This window comes from Notamacropus eugenii, chromosome 7 (genome assembly GCF_028372415.1).
Source record: "Notamacropus eugenii isolate mMacEug1 chromosome 7, mMacEug1.pri_v2, whole genome shotgun sequence".
NCBI lineage: Eukaryota > Metazoa > Chordata > Mammalia > Diprotodontia > Macropodidae > Notamacropus > Notamacropus eugenii.
This window is the reverse complement of record NC_092878.1, coordinates 1334888-1357541: the sequence shown is the minus strand read 5'-3', so window position 1 is coordinate 1357541 and position 22654 is coordinate 1334888. Positions and strand designations below refer to the sequence as shown.

Here is a 22654-nt window from a genome sequence, read left to right as displayed (position 1 = left end):
ACTGGAACTTCCTTTTTGTTTGCTTATTTTACAATTAGATTGCTGAAGCTGAAACAGATCAGATCTTGAAAACCGACCCTCCAGGTAAATGTATGTATGTATGTATGTATGTATGTATGTATGTATGTATGAATATGTATATATAATCATTTAACTAATCTGAATCCTGATGATCTTAACCTAAAAGATAATATGCTGGACTTGGGGGGTGTTTCTTCCAGAAAACAAGGCAGGGGAAAGAAATTATTCTTCTGATAACTTGAACCTACTAAAGGCAATAGGAGAAAAAGAAAAAAGGGAGAAAGAAAGGAAATCAGTACAAAACTCACCGCAAAATAAGAAACTGATCATGGAAGATGTAGACTCAACCAAGAATCGCAGATTGGTGGATGATTATGATTCTACTAAAAGTGAACTAGAGAATAAATCTCAAGGTATTTAAAAATACACTCTTTCCTTCCTATTTGCTTTACACCATACTACAATTTAACATGATTACAGGATTAAGGAAAATCAATATTTAAGAAAGACCCATTAAACACTCATAATCTTATAATGTTTAAACCAAAAATGGTGATAAAGTCACAATCACTGTACAAGGCTACAAGCTATATATATATAGCTCCAAGTTTTGATTGCCATGGCAAGCTTATTGATGGGGAAAAGAAATCATTTGTAATAGGCAGAGCTCTGGATTTTAGGTTAGGAAGACCTGAGTTCAAATTCTGCCTCAGACACTTACTACTGGACAAATCATTTAACCTCTCAGTCTCAGTTTTCTCATCTGGAAAATGAAGATAATACTAATAATAGCTAATTACTCATAATAAATAATATTAATTTGTATTAATATAAGTCACTCTTAATAATGTTAATGTGCTTATATAAATTATATTAATAAATATTAATAATTAATACTAATCGCACCTACTTCACAGAGTTGTATCAAATGAAATAATGTATAAAGTATTTTGCAAACCTTAAAGCACTGTACAATTTTCCATGTGATTTAGACTCTCAATACAAAGTAAAACTATAAAATTAACATCAAAATTAGTAATACAAAAGATGGGAAATTTTACAATGAAAGAAAATGGCCAGTGTTCATCATTTCATGTTTTAATCTTTCTTCCTGTGCCTTAGGTAGTGGTAGATATGTGCCTAGAGGAAGGGATTTGTTCTTCCATTCTCCATGGGTGCGTAAGAACGCCTAATGTTCTCTCGTGTCCTTGTTCTGGTCCCTGACCACAGGAGAATTAAGCTCATTATTTCTAGTTTGTAAATCTGTGACCCATTGCTGAAAGGCAGCTACTAATTAAATTTGCTTTTTAATAAAGCAACACAATCTGAAGGGTGGTCTAGATGAGGAAACTATATTTTGCTTTAACTTGAAATTGATGACTAATCTAAAAAATATGGTTGCTTTTCAAATTTCCTTTCTTAATTTGTGATTCCAAGAACTGGACTTGGAGTCAGTAGACTACAACTATGTCTACACATAACTGATTCAATCATTCTGATGAAATTGACTGACTCAGGCAGACTCAATTGACTGCTCACACATTGCCTGCCTGTATTGGCCTCTGATTTTTTATATAACTATGGACAATTTAATTTTAAATCACTTAACATTTTCTAAGTATATAGAAATAAGCTTAGTTTCAAAAGATTTACCATCTAGTATGATGATAATTGGAGATAGATATCTATATAATCGATATAAATAAATATCTGCATATATCTGTAGCTATATATGCAAATATAATCAATATGTAGAGCATATAACATATCTCTATTGATAGATATATTGTAGTCACAGAAATTTACAATTGGAAGAGACTTAAAGGGTTATCTGGTCTAAGCATATATGTGTGATTATCTCTATCTCTAATACTTGTTGAATTAGATTTTATACAGTCATATCTAGAATCACCTAAATGGGGCCTGAGGTGGGGGGGGGGGGGGGGCAAGGGATAGTTATATACTAGGGAAAGTCTCTAACTCTTAGTAATGTTTGAGGAGAATGAATTATGACAGTGATTCTGGTTCACTTTCACTGCTGGAGGAAGCAATGAACTTTTTTTCAAAGATCTTATTTTGAAGAGGAAAAATTATTACCCTGACCTTGACACAATCGAAATTACTAACAAATGACTATAGGACCCTGGAAGACTTGGGGATAGGGATATAATATTTTCCATTAAGTCATCATACCACTGTGTACTTGCTCAAAGCTAATAAGCGATGAGTCTGATTTTTCAGTTGAATCTTGTCTCCAACCCGTTTTACCAATGTGACCTTAGCCAAGTCACTTATCATGATAGGGTTCTCAATTTCCTAAACTATATATATAGGGGTTAAACTAAATAGCCTTTGAGTTCTCTTCTAGCTCTTAAGTTCTGATTATTTTAATCTGATGTCTTACACTTGTCTTCCCTCTGAGACCGTGTAAGACAAGAGAGAAGTAGCCACTTTTGCACATGTGGATGAATGATCCTATATATTGCTGCTCTGCTCAAAGTTTTGGTCAGAACGTCAAAGGTGGAACCACATATAAACAAACAGCAGTTCTTCTTTTCACACATCTGTTCCCAGCATACTTTCTGGCAAGGACTAGGCTAACAAAATTCTTCCAGTAGCTTTTGTTGCTGCTAATAAAAAGCTCAGGGGAATATTGAAAGGGGAAGGAGAATAGATATTTCTTCCCCTCTGTGTATTGCTAGCATCCTCCCTATTGGAAGGGGAAGAAGTAAGCAAACTAAAAACCAAAAATAATCATCCTGCTGTCTCCAGCTATAGATAACAACCTTTCTTCCATAGATCCTGAGGGACAGAGAAGAAAGCAAAATATTTTTTTCCATTCCTTGATTAAATCTATGCAGTACTCCTCTTCATATGTTTATAACAAGCCTACAGATAGAACACTTGAGGTTAAGCAAGAGTTAATTTGTGCACCTGTAAAAGGACTAAAAGGTGTAGAGCACTCGGTGGAAAGAGAACTCTCACCAAAAATATTAGGGATACTTTAAATTATTGAAAGATATGTAAGGGGGTAGCTGGGTGGTATACTGGATAGAGTACTGGTCCAGGAATCAGGAGGGCCTGAGTTCAAATCCAGCCTTAGACACTTACTAGCTGTGTGACCCTGGGCAAGTCACTTAATACCAATTGTCTCACACGCTCACACACACAAATTATGGTAAGCCTGAGTCATATTGGGTTTATGAAAATAACTCCAAAGGCTTTTTCTTAGGGGTCTGTAATCTATCCATTGCCCTGGTTCACAGTGCTGAACTAAACCATAAAAATGAATCTAAACGGTTGTACCTGGCTGCCTCCGGTACTTCTCACCTCATTTTTTCTTCATCTTTCTTTTGAAGCAGCACAAAGAAGTTTTGCCAGAGGCTAAAGAGGTCACTAGCTCTAGGGAATCCAGAAAGGGAACTAAGAGAAGAATTCCTCCTTTTGTTCCCCTAGAAGATATGAATGTAAAGTGCAGAATCAGAACAGTAATACTCCAACCTCCCAACCTTAGAAGAACATTAGGAAAGTTATTAGGACAGAACCAGCTGGGGAGCAAATTACCTGCGGGTTATTTAGTATCCTGGAACAGGAACTCCATTTCTTAGATTTCAGGCATAAAAACTGCCGCATGAGATTAGCCTTAGGGTAACATAAGAGCCAAGTGCCTCATAAGCTTGATCTATTTCACATGGCATGGAATAGAATGGAAATAAACGAGCGATGCCTGGCAGATCTCCAGGGAAGCTGGTGCAATGCCTCATTGACAGCAACCCTCCCCTTGCTATTAGAGCTCTGTTTCCCCAGCATTGGCCCTGAAGAAATGCAGTCAGATTCTCCTCAGTAAATCCAGGAGCACATATTTGCATTCCATGCTGCATAGATTTGCATACTAGGAGCTTAAAAGAGTGTAGATTTCAAGCTGGAAGCGACCTTAGAGACCACCTCATTCAGCATCATTTTATAGTTGAGGAGCTTGAGGCCCAGAGAGGTCGTGACTTTCCCAAGGTCACCCACATAGGTAATGACTGAGGTAAAATAACTAGGTCTTCCAACTGCAAAACCAGTGGAAATTTCTTCTACATATGCAAAGCATTAACCTTATTGGTATAGCCAGATCATCTAATCCAACCCCTTCATTTTACAGATAAGGAATCAGAGACCTAGAGAGGTGAAATGTCTTGTTCAACATCATACAGACAGCAAATAGTTAAGCTAGGATACAAATTCTAGTCTTCTTACAGGACTAGAGCCTAGCCTTAGAGAGCTGCCTTGGGTGGTAAGAGGGTTAAGTGACTTGCCAGTGGTCACATGGCCAATTTGAGTTTGAATCAGGACTTGACTTCTGGTCTTCCCTAGCTCCAAGGCTGACCCTCTATATGCTCTACTGCCGATCTCTACAGATTGTAAAAATGTTCAACAAAAATAGATGATTAGCAAGTAACCCAATTATGCTTATCCTAGATGATCCAGATGGCCTTCATCAACTGGATGGAACTCCTTTAACTGCTGAAGACATTGTTCAGAAGATTGCCACCAGAATTTATGAAGAAAATGACAGAGGAGTATTTGATAAAATTGTTTCTAAGCTTCTGAATCTTGGCTTGGTAAGTCAATTAAACGCTTAACTTGCTTGAAGTCAGCCACAACAGCAAGTCAAGTGGGTGATCTTTTATTTTCCATCACTTTCATCAGAATAATAGCCTCCACTGGTATTGACCTGTCTTCTTACCAGGACTCTGTCCTTGCTGGGTTACAAAATTCCCTTGCTGCTGTATGATGCTGAGCACTTGTGTGGTCCATGGTTGAAGGAAAGCCTCACAGTGTTTCTTTATGGAAATACTCTAAGCATAGTTGCCACAGGTGGGACCACAGGCTTTAGAGCTGGGAGACCTAAGGGATGGTCTAATCCAATGGTGTCAAAATCAGCTAGCAGCCCTGTGAGTCACATATTGGTTAGAAAACCAGAAAATGACCATATCTATGTTGTATTGCATTTTTATTTTTTTTTAATTCCCCAATTACATTTTGGTCTCATTCTGTCCCCTTGGAAGTTTTGTGGTTGCCTGCAAGTTTGTCATTTCTTATCTAGTTCAACTCCCTCATTTTATGATAATTGAGGCCCAGAAATGTTTACAGGAACCCTGCAAGGTCCCATAGCTGGAAGATGCATTTTGAACCCAGGGTGTTGTGGGGGGTTTTTTCATGTTAATTGAAATGCTTTTTAATCCTTTTTCTAAAAAATAAATATCTATGGATATTTTCTGTTTCATATGTTACCAGAGTATCCCATATCTCTGTCCCTTTCCCTTCCCCTCTCCCAGAGAGCCATCCCATATGACAAAGAGTATTTTTGAAGAGAAGAAAAAGTCAGCCCAACTAATTGCTATATTGAAAAAGCCCCAAAATGTGTGCATTGTATAACACCTGTGGACCTCCTGCCTCCATGAAGGGCTAGATTGGGAGTATCTCCCCATATCTCTTCAAGTGAATCCCACTGCTTCTTTATAGCTTTTTTATATTTGCTTTTGATTTTTGGTGTATCGGTCTTTCCATTTACTTTTTAGTTATGCGTATGTTTCTTATCTGTACTTACTTCATCAGTTCATGTAGTTCTTTGTGTTCATCACACACATCGTTTCTTACAGCACAGTAACATTGTGGCACTATCTTTTTAATGACTTCACTTCTCTAAAAGTGAATAGGATGGTTTCAGACCGTTTTGATACCACATTTCATCCTTCTTCCATGCTCTGGTATTTAGAAAATATGGACCATAGAAAGATGGGGAAACTGAGGCCCAGAATTGAAAAATAACTTCAACAAGGACACACAGTGACAGAGCCCAATTTTAAGAGCCAATGCTCTTTCTACTGAATGTACCTAGGGCCTACATATTAATCTGAATCTAACAGAAATTAGATAGTAAATAAAAATGTGGTGCTTGTACCACATGCAGTTTCAGTCACTTTTTTTGTGGGGATCAGAGGCTATGTTATAGTTAGCCACTATACTCTCTGATTCAGCCTCCTTGCATACATTGGCAGGGTTATATAACATGTTGGAGCTGAAAATCTGGAGGGAAGCAGATAGAATGGGGTTACCTGTATACTGTACATAACAGCTGTACGATTATGCCATTTAGCTCTGAGTACCCAGTTGTCGCTCTATAACTTTGTTACAAATGAATTGCTTAATTATCTACAAGAGCAGAGGAAATTTCCTTGATGGGAATTCCCTACACTAGTGAAACCATAGGTTGAGGGCAAAAAAAATGTTTAACAAAATGTTTTATGGTACATTTTAAAAATAAAATTTATATATTCATGGTTAGAAAGACAGTAAGTTATGGGTCTCCACCATATTTACCTCTCTGAGTCAAATTTAATTGGTGAAAAGAAATAAAACTTTTTAAAAACATCTTTTCTTTATAAATAAAGGTGAGGAAGGGAATAAACATTTTTAAGGTGCCTACTGTGTGCCAAGCACTGTCAAATATTATTTCATTTGATTCTTACAATAACCATGCAAACAGTGATTAAGTGACTTGCCCAGGGTCACATAGCTAATAAGGATCTGAGGCTGGATTTGAAATTGTTTTTTGTGACTCCAGACCCAATGTTCCATCCTCTTTGGCACCTGGCTGAAGGAGTGGAGGAAGGTAAAAACAAAGGATGTGGCAGGGGAGCGTGGCAAAGGACTCTCAGTGACAAACTTCAAATACTTTATTTTGTCAAAAGCTATTTCTGAATTGGAACATTTGACATCATTGAAACATAGTCCTGAAGGCTGAAGAAGTGACCTTCAATGGCAAGTAATGACTCACCAGGAAAACAGGGAGAGAACTTTCAGATGGAATCTGTCACATGTCCTGAGTTCTATTTTATCTGTGTTTTACATATTACTAAGCACATGATGTGTTCAATATATTTGTATTGTAATATTCAACTCCAGACTCCTGTTGAAGGAGAAATGTACTCTGAGGATTAGCATAGCTTTAGCATTATTTCAGCGTTAGAATATATCCTAATTATACCGGAATATGTAAGTGAAATAGCTCTAAAGTCTGCATCATCTGCGGCTCCCTCCCAGTTCAATCAATCAATGAACAAGGTATTTTTAAGTCCCTGAAAAGAGCTGGGGATACCGACACAAAAGTATACTAGTTCCTGCCCTCATGGAGATTACATTCTACAAGTTCACATATTAGTAGACACAAGATATATATGAAATAAACACAAAACAATTAGGGGAGGAGAGTACTGACAAGGGAGAACCAAGATGGTGTCCTCCCCCTTGAAGGAACATTTTACTCAAGGCTTAAAGGGAGCCAGGGGTTGAAAGCAGCAGAAATAAGGAGGGAAGGCATTCCAGGTATGGGGGATAGCCTAGGGAGAGACAGGAGTGGGAGATGGAATATTCTGTAGAAAAAAATAAAGCTGAGAAGTGGGCCAAGGGAAGTGAAGGATCACGTGTGGCGAGGGAGAGAAATGAGTGGCACCGACAGACCTGCAGCTGGCCAAGTGAGTGGGATTTCATTATAGAAAGCTCTGCTTTCCTGCCCTGCCATATGGTCTTAAGAATACATCTAACCCAACTGGAGGTATTCAAGCAGTGAAGTTAGATAAAGCTTAGACATAGCCAAAAGGGGCATCTCTGCTCTGGTTCTAATTGGAGTTAGAGCATCTTCTAGAGTTAGAGGATGGTCTGACTCAGACCTAGAAACCCAAAGCTAGTAGTGCAACAATTTCAGAACAGATTTCTAGGGTTAAATGTTGGAAAGCCCACCTGAGATATGGCAAAGACGCCAGACTTGAAGTCAGGAGAGAACCGAGCTTGACTCACACCTTCGATGCTCACTACTTATATGATTATAAAGAAATCACTGAATTGTTCAGGGTCTCAATCTCCTCATCTCTTAAATGGGGATAACATGTTAGTACCTACACCATCAGACAGCAGGCGATGCAGTGGCTAGAGTATAGAGTGTGGGGCCTGAAGTCAGGAAGACTCATCTTTCCGAGCTCAATCTGGCCTCAGATACTTACTTTCTTTTCTGTGTGGCTCTGGGCAAGTCATTGAACCCTGTTTGCATGAGCTCCTCTTATAAAATGAGCTAGAGGAGGAAAGAGCAAACCATTCCAGTGTCTTCACCAAGAAAACCCCAAATGGGGTCATAGTCAGACATGACCACACCATAACATTCTATACTGTTGAATGATTGTGAAGAACAGATGAGATGATTGATGTAAATTGCTATACAGGCCATTATAACCCAGCTTCTTCCCCTCATGTTGTCTTGAAAGGATGTGTCTACCTATGGGATAGTTGATAGGGATCTTTCTGCACAAAGATCTTTTCTTACACTTTGGGACAACTCCTGAGAGAAGAAAAACTTCTTGAGGATGACATTTACACCGGTCGTATGACCTAAAAGAAATGATTAATTTCTAGAATTTTTTTTCTCCTTAGTCCTCTGGAAGAGCTGATTGGAAAGGAGAATAAGATGTGAGATATGGGAGATCTGATCTCTCCTTTTCACACAAAAAGGGAAGAGGAGAAGCTACTATAAAAAACCCTTGACTTACGTTGGTGACCATGTTATTTAATCTACTTCATGGAATATTTTTACAATTTGTCCTAATAGTTTTGGCTGTAATTCTTCTTTTATGGCTCCCACAGGGTAGTCATAGTCCCTGGAACAACTGAGAGGATAAAAGGCTCTTTCCCTGCTTCCTGATGCATTCAGGTTTATGCCATATCCTAGTAACATTGCTACAAAACAAAAGCTGTTGTAGCCCCTAAAAATCAGTGTGCAGAAAAACCAGCTCAGAGGGGAAAGGGTAAGAACATATGAAGTCAGATGTATTCAGATGTAATTTCTTGAGCAGAGTTCCCTCTGGCTTTGCCCCCTCTCTGTCCTGGGCCCCTTGCCCAAAGAGATTTGGAAAACGTGCAGGTGGCGGTTTGCAAGCAGGGTAATTCTACTCTGTTTCAGGAAGTGAGCTTCCTTCCTTTCTTCATAAATCCATAAATCCCTCCAGGATTTGGGGGGATCAAGCTTACTATTTGCTGCAATCTTGATTCGCCATTTCCTTATTAGACTCATGGATTTGGAAATAGAAGGGCCCAAACAGATCTCCAACCCTCTCTCATTTTACAAATGAGGAGAGTGAAGCCCCAGAGAGGTTAAGTGACTTGAGTACGCAGCCAAAGTAGGATTTGAATTCATGTCTTTTGATTCCCAGTCCATTGATCTTTGCATGGCGCCATACTGCCTCCTACCCAAGTTTATGATTAACCTCTCTAGACTCAAGTTTACTCATCCATAAAATTATGGTGCTGCACTAAATCACTTCTAAGACCCTTCTCATCACTAAATTTATGATCCTTTCCCTAAATAATAATAAGATAATGATAATGGTAATGTGTTATTATGATGATGTAATATGGTGTAATAAGGTGCTGGGGTGTCTAATGTGCAGTTATGCAGGTTGGGAGGATGTTCCCTTTATCTATGCATAGGTAGCCTGATATTGTCTGGTCTCATTCTATCCACCTATTCCCTCTGCTGTGGAGTCTCCAAAAGGCATGAGATGGGATTCTAAGTCAGTGGTTGCCTATGAGTGATGATTGTGCTGCTTTCACAGTGGCTAACCACATACTCTGATGCAGTACATGTGATGTCAGGGCGGTGATTATAACAGGATTATTTTACCAGCTGCTGCACAATGAGGGTGAGAATAGTTAGTGACTGGGGAGTGTGTGGGAGTAGATTAGTGGGAGGATTTTTCCCTTCTACACTCAGGATTACCTCTAGTTGAAAAGAGAAAAATTAAGATAAATAGCTTCATTCTTCCTTTTTGGCTCCATAGCACACAATCATAATTAAGATAAAACAACCAGGGCCTTTGCTTAGGTGGCAACATGGCGCTTCCTTTCCATGGTAGAACTGGAAGTGTCAAGGAAAAGAGAACGACTACAGATTCCTGGCAGGTCAGTCTCATAATAAGAAGCAGATGGAGGAGAGGCTCTTCCAGAAAGATGTGCTCCTCCAGGCCAGGTATAGTCCCAGGCAGAGGGGCAGGTGAGGGCATAGCCTTTTTGATCACTTTCTGTCCTTAAAGAGGGAGCCTTCTGGGTCCACACTTTTCTGGGAAAGGGACGTACAGTGCTATAACTCATTCCCCCATGGGACAGAAGATGCTTTAATGGCTTTACAGAACATTTCACTCAGGAAGAGGAACAATCTAGGCTCTAGACTTCCAGATCAGGAAGTGGTTCCCTAAGCTGATTCATCCTTGGAGAAGGGAGATTTTCAGAGCCCAGGTCTTCTGGGGACAGGGCCCAGGATGCTCCTAGGAATGAAAAGAGCTCTTCTACACATATGTATCCTTGCAGAGAAGAGGCTTCTGAGAACATTTATTCCAAAGACAGAGGTGGCTAGATGGCTTAGTGGATAGAGTACCGAACTTAAAATTAGGAAGATTTGAATTCAAATCCTTCCTCAGACATTTATTAGCTGTGGAGCTCTGGGCAAGTCGCTTTGACTTCTGTCTGCCCTAATTTCTGTGTCTGTAAAATAAGAAGGTTGGATTTAATGGTCTCCAAGGTCCCTCCCAGTTCTAAATGGGGAGGGCATAATATGATAGCTCCAGAAAAAGTTGAGAATTATAATTCCCACTTTTCCCATTCAAATATATTTGCTTCAGAAGCGAGAATTCCTCTTTAAGATACTGCAATTGGTGCTAAGAGAAAATTTAGATACATAGGAAAGCAAGCATATGTCTCTGGGATTATTTTAGTCTTGTATAAATTCACAAGCAGCTTCTTCCCTTAATAGACTCAAGAGTAAAAGACCTTGAAGCTGTATCCATTTTTGGTATGGCTAAGAGACCTGACCAAACTTTATTCAGAAAGCCATTTTTTTTTTAACTTTTTAACCCCTTGGAAACAGATTACAGAAAGTCAAGCATACACACTGGAAGACGAAGTGGCCGAGGTCTTACAGAAGTTAATCTCTAAGGAAGCCAGAAATAATGAGGAGGAACCTGATTATCCTTCCAGCAGGACAGAGAACTATGCTGAAAACCTCCCAGAGGAAACGGTGAGTATTTTTAGCAGGATACATAGTGAAACAGCATGGACTTTAAAGATTTAAATAGAGTTTTTGCTTTAGAGAATAATTAAAAGCTATCTAAGGAAAGAGTGACAGACACGTTACAGTGATTTCCCCTCTCAGGAAGTATTATTACTATTTTATTACTATGTCCAATACTTAACACAATGCTTGGTGTGCATAAGGTATTTAATAAATGCTTGTTGACTTGTTGACCGACTGATTTGTCCACCTTCTCACAGTAAACATATCGCAAGCACAAAAACACAATGAATCTTCAATTTATCTCTCTTTTATGTGTGGCCTGATCTTCGCACACTTCCCGTGCCCGCCCCTTTCTCTCTGGACCCATGCCATCTCTTACAGGACCATTCCGTCTTCTTACCAGACTCCCAGCATTTAGAACCTCCTACAGATGGTAGTCAAGTTGTCTTCTCAGCACATTTTGGTCAGCACCACGCCCCTCTCCTTTGCTTTTTAAAACATTTTTATGTAAAGTTTTGAGTTCCAGATTCTGTCTCTCCCTCCCTTCCCTCACCCTTTCCTGAGATGGAAAGCAATTAGAGAGAAGTTATACATGTGAGATTATATAAAACATTTCCATATTAGTCATTTTATACAAAAAGACTCAAATGGAAGAAAAAAATGGAAGAAAGAAACTGAAAATAGCCGGTTTCAATCTGTATTCAATCAGTATCAGTTCCTTCTCTGGAAGCGGAAAGTACGCTTCATCATTAGTCCTTTGGGATTGTCTTGGATCATTGCATTGCTAGAATAGCGAAGTCATTCACACTTCTTCATCAGACAATATTGACGTTACCGTGTACAATGTTCTCTTAGTTCTGCTCACTTCCTTATGAATCAGTTCATGTAAGCCTTACCAGGTTTTTCTGAAATCCTCCTTGTCATTTCTTATAGCACAATAATATTCCATTACAATCATATACCACAGCTTGTTAGCCACTTCCCAGTTGATGGGCATCCCTTTAATTTCCAGTTCTTAGTGACCATTAAAAAGATCTGCTACAAATATTTTTATATAAATAGGTCCTTTTCCCTTTTTTTTGAATGTCTTTGGGATATAGTTCCGGCAGTAATATTTCTGGATCAAAGGGTATACACAGTTTTATAGCCCATTGGACATAGTTCCAAATTGCTCTCCAGTATGGTTGGATCAGTTCACAACTCCACCAGCAGTACATTAGTGTCCCAGTTTTCCCACATCCCCTCCAACACCCAACATTTTCCTTTTTTTTGTCATATTAGTCAACCTGATAGGTGTGAGTCAGTACCTCAGAGTTCTTTTAATTTGCATTTCTCTAATCAATAGTGATTTAGACCATCTTTTTATGACTATAAACAGCTTTGAATTCTTTGCCTGAAAACTGCCTGTTCATATCCTTTGACCTCTTATCAATTGAGGGATGGCTCTTATTTCTATAAATTTGACTTAGTTCTCTATGTATTTGAGAAATGAGGTCTTTATCAGAGATACTTGTTGCAAAACAAATTTCTCCCAGTTTTCTGCTTTCCTTATACTTTTCATTGCATTTGTTTCATTTGTGCAAAAACTTTAATTTTATATAACCAAAATTATACATTTTACATTTTGTAATGCTCTTTATATTGTCTTTGGTTCTAAATTCTTCCCTTGTCCATAAATCTGACAGATAAGCAATTCCATGCTCTCTTAATTTGCTTATGGTATCACTCTTTAGGTGTAAATCATATACTCATTTTGACCTTATTTTGGTTTATCATGTAAGATTTTGATCTATACTTGTTTCTGCCATACTGTTTTCTAGTTTTGCCAACAGTTTTTGTCAAATAATGTCCCAAAATTATTCCAAAATATTCCAAATAATTGTTCCAAAAGCTTGGATCTTTGGGTTTATCATAGACTAGATTACTATGGCAATTTACTATAATGTGGTTTGTCCCTAATCTGTTCCAATGATCCACCACTCTATTTCTCAGTCAGAACTAAATTGTTTTGATAATTACAGCTTTATAATACAGTTTGAGATCTAGTATGGCCAGACCACCTGCTTTTGCATTTCTTCTTTGATTCCCTTGATATCCTTGCACTTTTGTTCTTCCAGATGAATTTTGTTATTATTTTTTTCTAGTTCTATGAAATAATTTTTGATAGTTTGATTGGCATGACATGGAATAAATAGATCAATTTAGGTAGAATTGTCATTTAATTATATTGGCTCAGCCTACCCATGAGCAATTAATTTTTTTCCAGTTGTTTAGATCGGACTTTAGTTGTGTGAAAAAGTGTTTTATAGTTGTGTTCATATAGTTCCTTGGTTTCTCTTGGCAAGTAGACTCCCAAGTATTTTATATTGTCTACAATTATTCTAAATAGAATCTGTTGCTGCTGGATTTTGTTTGTAACATATAGAAATGCTGGGTTTATTTTTACCTTGCAAGTTTGCTAAACTTGTTAATAATTTCAAGTAGTTTTTTTCAGTTGATTCTCTAGGGTTTTCTAAGTAACATCATATCATCTATAAAGGGTGATAGTTTTGCTTCCTTATTCCCTATGCTAATTCCTTTAATTTCTTTTTCTTCTCTTATTGCTTTAACTAACATTTCTAATACAACATTAAATAGTAGATGTGATAATGAGCATCTTTGCTTCACTCTTGATTGTACCGGGAAGGCTTCTAGCTTATCCCCATTACAGATAATGCTTGCTGATGGTTTTAGAGAAATATTACTTATCATTTTAGGGAAAACTCCATTTATTCTTATACTCTCTAGTATTTCTAATAGGAATGGTTGCTATATTTTTTCTAAGGCTTTTTCTGCATATTTTGAGATAATCATATGATTTCTATTGGTCTTGTTGTATTGATATGGTCAACATTGCTGATAGCTCTCCTAATACTGAACCAGCCCTGCATTCCTGGCATAAATCCTATCTGGTCATAGTGTATGATCTTTGTGATATATTGCTATTATCTCTTTGCTAGTATTTTATTTAAAATTTTTGTATCAATTTTCATTAAGGAAATTGGTCCATAATTTTTTTTCTTTGTTTTGGCCCTTCCTGGTTTAGGTATCAGCACCATTTTCTGCTGTTATTTCCTATTGGAATCAGCTCCAAACTCCTCTCCTCTTCTTTTATGGTCCTTTACCAGTATCCCTTGATTGTCTCACTTCCAAGAAATCCTCCAATATTCTAGTTTGCCTCTCATGATCATGGCAAGCATATTTACTGAAAATCCCCTTCCTCTGTTCATCCTTCAACTGCCTCTGATCATCCCCCAAAACTGTGCCATTGGCCTAAATTGTCCCTTCTTTTTCGCTGTCCTTGCCACCTTCCCCCTATCTTTCAAATGGCACCTGAAAACCATTTCCAAGAAAGGCAGAGTGCATACTGCCATAGTGACTGAGAAAACCACAAATTCACATATCTATACTTTATCATATTTTTATTCATTTTGTTAAATATTTCCCAATTACATTTTAATCTGGTTCTGGACGCACTCCAGAATGTTTTGGACCTAATATTATAGACCCCTCTGGTGGAGTATCTAGAAAACTGGCCTCTGAGTCAGTTTAAGATCTACCTCTGTCACATACTGGTCATGTGAGGCCTGGGCAAATCACTTCCATCTCAGGGCTCCCAGGTCACTCTCTGGTACTTTCAATTGCAATGCAGATGCCAATCTATTTCAGTGGGAATTTCCTGTTGTTGTAATTCCATCATTTCAGTCTCTTTATGACCCCGTTTGAGCTTTGCTTGGCAGAGATGCTGGAGTAGTTTGCCATTTCCTTCTACAGTTCATTTTACAAATGAGGATACTGAGGCAAACAGGGTTAAGTGACTTGCCTGGGTTCACACAGCTAGTGTTTGAGGACAAATCTGAACTTGGGCATTCCTGTCTCCAAGACTGTACATGGATAAAATCTCAGACTCAGTTCTCTCCCTCCCGTATGTGTATATTAATTTTAACAAGGTAATAACTAAATTGCATTTTTCTCCCTTTCTAAACTTTTCTCTTCTTTGTATTTTTGTTTGTTTTATTGATGATCATTTCCTTTAAAAAAAAAAAGCTTTGCTTGTGATTTATGTACCTTATGTATTGTTTTATTCTGTCTGTTCTCTCTATTCTGTTAGATAGGCAGAACTTGTCTGAGCCAAAGCATTGTGGGACAGTGGATAAAGCATGGAACACGGAGTCAGTTAGGCCTGCATTTCAGTCCTGCCTCATCTACACTTACTAGCTGTGTAAATCTGTCCCAGTCGCTTGGCCTCCCTATGTCCTCATGTCCTCATTTGTAAAGCAGAGATAATAATAGCAACTCCCTCACAGGGCTGGTGGGAAGATTACATGAGTTAACATGTAAAGAGCTTCACAAACCTTGAAGCACCACATAAAATATTAATGATTATTTTTGTTACTATAGTTATGGTGAAAATGAAGAGACTTTCCCCTCCACACTGGAGACCCCAGTGAAAAGGGGAATCAAGCTGCACTTGCACTCATTCTAACAAAATGTATCTGAGGTTTGGTTTGGTTTTGTTTTGCAATGAAATTTCCCGTTGCCACCGGAGACTCTAAAACCAGTCATTCAAGATGGTCTTCCTAATGGAGAAAGTGATGATACAGTGCCTAAGACCTGGACCACACGTAACACCTTGGAAAGAAGAAACAAACTTCATACTGAAGACAATTTGGCTGACCTCCAGTATTTCCCAAACTTCTATGCACTACTGAAAAGCATTGACTCGGGTAAATATTCTGCTATATTACCATATTTGATGAAAAACCTTCTGTTTGGCTTCCAACTTTTTGCAGACACTTCCTATCAAGTAGCTGTTACACCGAGGGCTCAGAGAGAGCACGAGATTTGCCGATATTTAGTCTGTCGTGCCATAGGAATGGGCCAATAAGCATTTATTTAGCTCCTATGAGGTGTCAGGCACTGGGCTGGGTGCTGGTGATATAGAGACAAAAATGAAACAGTCCTTGACCTTGTGAACCTTTTAGTCTATGGGGTGAGAAAATGTACCTCAATAAACAGATGCAAAGCAAATGAAAAATAAGTGAAAGGTACATTTTTCAGAGAGAGGGCATTAGCTCTAGGGCATCAAGAAAGACTTCATGTAGAAGATGATTAATTTTCTCCTGGGTGACTCAGCATCTGGTGATTATCAACAAACATTTATCATGGGTCTCCTATGTCCTAGGGCAGCTGGCAAATCTAGCCTCAGATACCTCCTGAGTGACCCTGGGCAAGTCACTTAATCCTGTTTGCCTCAGTTTTCTCATCTATAAAATGAGCTGGAGAAGGAAATTAACCAACAGGTGAACACACCCAGGGGATGCGGTAACGACTCATTCTGAACATGTGCACGTAACTTCACTTCTGGAGAATACCCCTTTTCCTCCACCTCCAGGTTGGGGTGTAGGTGATACCGTGCAGACTGAGGCAGGCTTGCTGCAGTCTCCAGGACTTGGTCACCTTATTGATCCATTTCTGAGTCATTGTGTACCATTAGGAAGCTCATTCCCAGCTGAGAATCCTGTCCCTGTTTACCTGGTGAGTCACTACTTGCCAGTGAAGGTCACTCCTTCAGCCTCCAAGACTTGTTTCAGTGATATGAAATGTGACAATGCAGATGTAGCTAGAGACAGAATGATGAGGCAGCTGAAGTCTGTCCCTGACGGCCCTTTACCTTGCTCCCCTGCTGTACCTTGCCCTTACCTTCCCTCTTTATTCACCTTTTTCTATATATTTTAAAAAATTTTTTAAATTTAATCTATTTTCAACACTTGATTTGATTCAGAGGTAAATAATAAAACTCAGTAGTTCACTGACTTCCTTATCTTATCTTCAAATGAGATAATATCTGTAAAACACTTAGCACAGAGTCTGACTCCAAAGACACTGCATAAATGATTCTTCCTTTCCTGCTTCTTACCATGAATGAATAATTTTTATTCACATAACATAGTATAAAATATTTCTTCAGAATACTGTACCACATAGCACATCACACACCTTATACACATTGTGCTGTAATTTCTATTATATTTATCTATACACATGTTTTGGCTCCCTCTACTAGATTTTAGGCACATTATATTGGAATGTAAGCTTCTAGAGATCTGGGACTATTTCTTTTATTTTAACTCACACCTTCTGACATAATATATTATACACAATTGGCAACATTAACTATTAACTAATTAATTAAATATTTGTTGAATTAAAGTGAATCAATGGGTTCTAATTCTAGCTCTTCTACTTATTACCTGCACATGTATAACATTGGGTAAATCAATTAACCTTTTTGATCTCATCTGGAAGACTGGAAATTTGGACTAGATGAGCTAAGGTTCTTTGTAGACATAAATTATTTGATCTTATGTCTTATTTACTATTTTGGTCCAAATACAGTCTATCATCCCACCCTTAGAATGAGATCTCTTTGAATGGAAAATAGTCTACCATGAAAAATAACAATATAGGGCACATTCAAGTTTTATATAATCCAGCTGGGACAGAGGAAGAGGCAGACTATGACCAATATAGCATATTTTTGTATTTTCTCCAGCACTAATCATAGAGCATTAGACTTAGTAGGCATATAATAAAGATGTGCTTCAGAGAAAGAAATATGGAAGTCACTCACAAAATGTAGCAGATCATGTTTGTATATGTGTATGTGTTTGTGTATCATGTTCTGATTTATTATACGATTTCTTTCATTTATTTTAGTCTGACTACATAGCATGACTATAGTGAAAATATACTCAATAGGAAAGTATATGTAGAATCTATACAGAATTGTATGCAGTTGTGGGGAGGGAGGGGGGTAGTGGGGGGTAGGTGCAGGGGGGGGGATAAAATCTCAATTGTATGGCAGTGATTGTTAAACATTAAAAAATTAAAAAAAAAAAGATGTGTTAAATGAATAAGTGAATGAATGAGAGAGTTTTCAACGGTCGTCCCAGATGAAGGTACATTTCAATTGTTTGTACAATGATTTATGTCCTTTTCCTGTAGAGAAAGAGGCAAAAGAGAAAGAAACACTGATTACTATAATGAAGACGCTGATTGACTTTGTGAAGATGATGGTTAAGTACGGTACAATTTCTCCAGAAGAAGGTGTTTCATACCTTGGTAAGAATGCTATTTGTTGTAAGACTAAACGTGAATCTATAAAGCTGAATGTGTACGAAACATTGCATAGAGTTAGGTAGATCTGTAGCTAATCCAGTTTTGCCCAGAATACTGTTAAAGCCATAACTAGGACAAATAGATGGGACTTTATCCTCAGCACAACTGTCTGGCAGGGGGCAAAGTTGGGACGGGCCAACACTTTTTCCTTTCTGCAGGCCAGAGACTTTTGGGCCTATACTTCCTGGTTCTCCTCCAGCCCATGCCCCATCCAGGGGTGGTGGTGGGCAGGCAGACTGGAAGATGGCTTAGAAGTCAGGCTGTGGTCCAGCAGGTAGATTGGGAAGAATGATCTACTCCCTTTCCAGGTACAACTACACCCATGCTTCCTTCTCCTGGCTCAGAAGCTTATTAACTATATGTTTCTGGGTTACTCATTTAACCTATATATTTTCTATGAAAGAATGTCTACAATGCTTATTTGATTGACCCTGGGATACTGTATCATCAAGCCTGAAGACAAGAAGGTTTGGGAAGAAACAAAATTGCTGTTTTCAAGGTTTGAAAATCTGTCATATGAAAAAGGGATTAGACCTGTTCTTTCTAGCCCTGGCGAGAAGGGGAGAACGAGACACATTGCAGGGAGACAGATTTCAGCTCACTCACTATAAGGAAGAACTTCCTAAGAGTTGGATCTGTCCAAACATAGAAGACGATGCCTCAAGAAGCAATGACTTCTTTATCGCCGGCGGTCTTCAAGCAAAGGCTACATAGTATCTTTTCAGGGATATTGTAGAAAGGATTCCTGCTCAGGTATACCTGAATTAGATCAGATGACATCTCTTCGGTCCATTTCAATGTTAAGATTCTGTAATTCTGTGAACTGGAGCTATCAGAATTAATCTGCCAGCAAAAGCAACAGAAGATCTATATACAATCAGGCCCCATTTCTTACCCTCCAAGCAGTCATAATGTTGGCACCCAAAGATCAGAAGGGCTTCTGCACCCTCCCTTCACTCCTGTATTTATCTCCTGAGATTCTGGGAGATCAATGCTTTTCCTCTGCCACAAGGATCTGGCATGGGCCACAGAAGCCTCTTCCATTCAGGGGTCCATACTGTCATTTGTGGCTTCTGGTTGCTATAAGTATACCATAGCACTGGGAATTAGGTACAGTTACATGAAGTCTGTGCCAAAGCCAGGCATTCAATGTTATGTCCATCATGTTTATTGAGACCTGTGCCAGCTCCCCTCCACCCATGATAGTAATGTTAGATTTCTATACAGGCTTGTGGTGCTTATGGTGCTATCACAGTGGTAGATGACTTTTGGGGAGGGAGGCAATTGGGGTTAAGTGACTTGCCCAGGGTCACACAACTAGTAAGTGTCCGAGGTCAGATTTGGATGGGTCTTCCTGACCCCAGGATTGGTGTTCTATCCACTATGCCACAAAGCTGGTCCTGGTAGATGCCATCTTGACTAAGATGCTTCCCTGTGCCAGACTTCTCACCACAGCTAAGGTCACTGCTTTGTTCCTAAAAGGAAGTTTTCTAGCTTCATAGACTGCCATTTCATATCATCTCTAAACAAGAGTCCCAGTTAATCTCATGTCCTAGAAAATTTCTTCATGGAGCCATTGAGTGGAGTCAGAAGACCTGGGTTTCAAATCTTGATTTTCATGCTTGCTAACTGTGTGACCTTGTCATCCATTAACCTCAGTTTCCTCAGATGTCAAATGAGGAGGTTAGAGTAGATGGTCTTGGAGATTTTTTCTAACCCTAACTCTATGACCTTATGATGACCCTTTGAGTAAAGCTTCGCCTTTCCCCCAGATATCACTCCCCAGTCTGATGGACTGGCAGAACCATCCCTTGGAATCATGCCTTCAGTGCTATATTTTCGGACATCAGTACCATCATCATCATCATAGCCTACCTTTTTTGTTACTATGTGCCAAGCACTGGGCTAAGAGCTTTGCAATTATTATCTCACTTGATGCTCACAACAACTCTAATAAGAGTTAGGTGCTCTTATCATCCCCTTTTTTCAGATGAGGAAACTGAAGCAAATGGAGATGAAATGACTTGCCCTGGGTCACATAGCTAGTGTCAAAGGCCAAATTAGAACTTAGGTCTATTGTGACTTCCAGCCTGGGACTCTAACCACTATACCACCTGGCTTCCCCCACATTAAGATGACAGAGTCATCCTACTCTCTAATGTGGAATTCCATCATATTAACTCAGTCTGGCCACAACAACTTGTGAGTGTACACCAGTTCTAATTTTTATTCCATTTTTCCTGCCCTCCTAAATTCCCTTCAGATACCATATTCAGTGACTAATTAGGAAAGTTGTAGTACACGCACACTGCCCTACAGTGTACCTCTACATGGCCAAAGTGGCATACAAATGGTGCCACGTGAAGTGCAAATCACTGCACCCCAAAAGAACTCTTGAGCATAGGGCACTGGGCCTATCCTCCTTCACCGTCTCAACTAGTAAAATTCTTGGTAGAAAGGGCATTTAGTCCCTTCTCCATTCTTCAGGTAGTAAGCCAGTGACCTATCACTAAAAACAGCTGGTAGTACAGTGGAGAGTATACTGGGCCTGGAGTCAGGAAGATTTGAGTCCAAATCCAGATTCATACACTTCCTAGCTGTGTGACCCTAGCCAAGTCACTTAACTTGGGATAATAACAGCACCAATATTGCAGAGTTGTTATGAAGATCGAAGGAGATGTTTATAAAAAGTGCTTAGTGTAGTGCCTGGCACAGAGTAGGTGCTATATAAATGCTTTTTCCTTTCCTCCTTCTCTCCCAGTTGAAACCAGCTCCCTCACTCTATGTTCTATCCTCCTTTGCTGTACCTGGTTCAGTTTAACTCTTACACCCCACCCCCAAGTTGTCCAACTACTCTTCATTGTGGCTGAACTGGAAAAATATGTTGTCCAGGATATCTTTGAGATGTGGAATTCACAGTTTCAAGAACTGAGAGTGGTTAGATGACATAATGGATAGAGATTTGGGTTTGCAGTTAGGAAGACCAGAGTTCAAATTTGACCTCAAACACTTACTAGCTGTGTGACTCTGGGCAAGTCACAACTTCCATTTGCCTCAGTTTCCTCATCTATAAAATGGGAATAATAATAGCCCCTACCTCTCATGGTTGTGATGAGGATAAAATGAGATAATAATCATGAAGTGCTTTGCACAGTGTCTGTCTGGCACATAGTAAGCACTATAAGTGTTAGCTGCTATTATAAGTAGATCATCCTAATATGGGCTGATAGGGTATGTACATGGCCCCAAGCTAGGAGAGATCTTGCCATATCATCAAGTCACAGTCTGAATGAAGGTGGGGGAAGATGGCATCCATGCCTGTGGCCCAGCAGACCTGACTGAATCCTAAGAAGGCTTAGTGGATCCTACCCACAAGTGTACCACGTCATCGGCATATTCCAGAAACAGAAAATCCCAGCAGCAGCATTAAAAAGACCAAAGCTTTAGTGAACTGTGTTGAGTCAGGCAAATGGTTATCTTCTTAGCAGCCCATGAATTCTGACTTACTAAACACAAACAGACCATCTCACTGCCTCCTGCTTTAAAACTCTGCCCAGTAATCAGTCTCTCTTCCCATAACTCTTCATTCTGCAGAAACCTGGTATGAACCCAACCCTTCTTTCTGGTTTCCAACTGTTCTCCTTCCATGTTCAACTCCTTGCCCAAAGCAGGGATTGCCACTTCCCCTCCCTGCTTTATCACAGGTTATGCCAGCCTTACCCCAGGGAGGGTGATATAATCTGTTATGGGAAGACATAGTGGACAGTTTGCATAGCAATGAACATAGATATTAGATAGATGACCACATTAACAGATCAGATGCTCCAGGACCACAAAGGACCAATCGGATGACCAGATCCTTAATGGAATGAGGCAATGGGTGAGTTATTTGGACAAAGAAGAAAAAGGCATGAGTGACATAATTGAATCTGTTCTTCTGTGGGTCTGTGCTCATGCCTTGGTGAGCAATAACAGTTTTCAGTACAAACAAGCATTTCTATGAGGCATTATACTCTGATGATGTGCCCATCATGGTGCTAAAGAATAGGAGAGATGCAAAAGAGGAAGAAGACATGGTGTCCTGCCATTTGCACTGCACAGGGGGCATTGGATAAGCATCTTCTGGGATATTATCAGAACACCTGAAAAGAATTGGGTGGGAAGTTGGACTGGAAGATGTCTAAAATTCTTTTCAACTCTCAAATTATATAATGCTATGAAATACAATCTAGTTCAGATTCAACTTCTTCCCTCTCCAGTTTTATTAGGTTAAATTGTTTGCTTGCTTTTTGAAAGCTCTTTCAAACT

The 22654-nt window shown here is 39.1% G+C and overlaps 1 protein-coding gene across 2 annotated transcripts in view; it reads left to right on the top strand.

The window, feature by feature from the left end:
* Positions 1 to 22654, top strand: part of SCG3 (secretogranin III) — a 49615-nt gene that overhangs the window by 1501 nt on the left and 25460 nt on the right. The window contains exons 3-8 of one of the 2 annotated variants that reach the window (XM_072622685.1): positions 39 to 84; positions 222 to 434; positions 4486 to 4628; positions 10979 to 11128; positions 15714 to 15891; positions 18173 to 18289. In XM_072622685.1, coding sequence (XP_072478786.1) covers positions 39 to 84; positions 222 to 434; positions 4486 to 4628; positions 10979 to 11128; positions 15714 to 15891; positions 18173 to 18289 — 847 coding nt within the window. The remainder of the gene's footprint in view (positions 1 to 38; positions 85 to 221; positions 435 to 4485; positions 4629 to 10978; positions 11129 to 15713; positions 15892 to 18172; positions 18290 to 22654) is intronic. The other variant, XM_072622686.1, reaches the window with a different exon arrangement.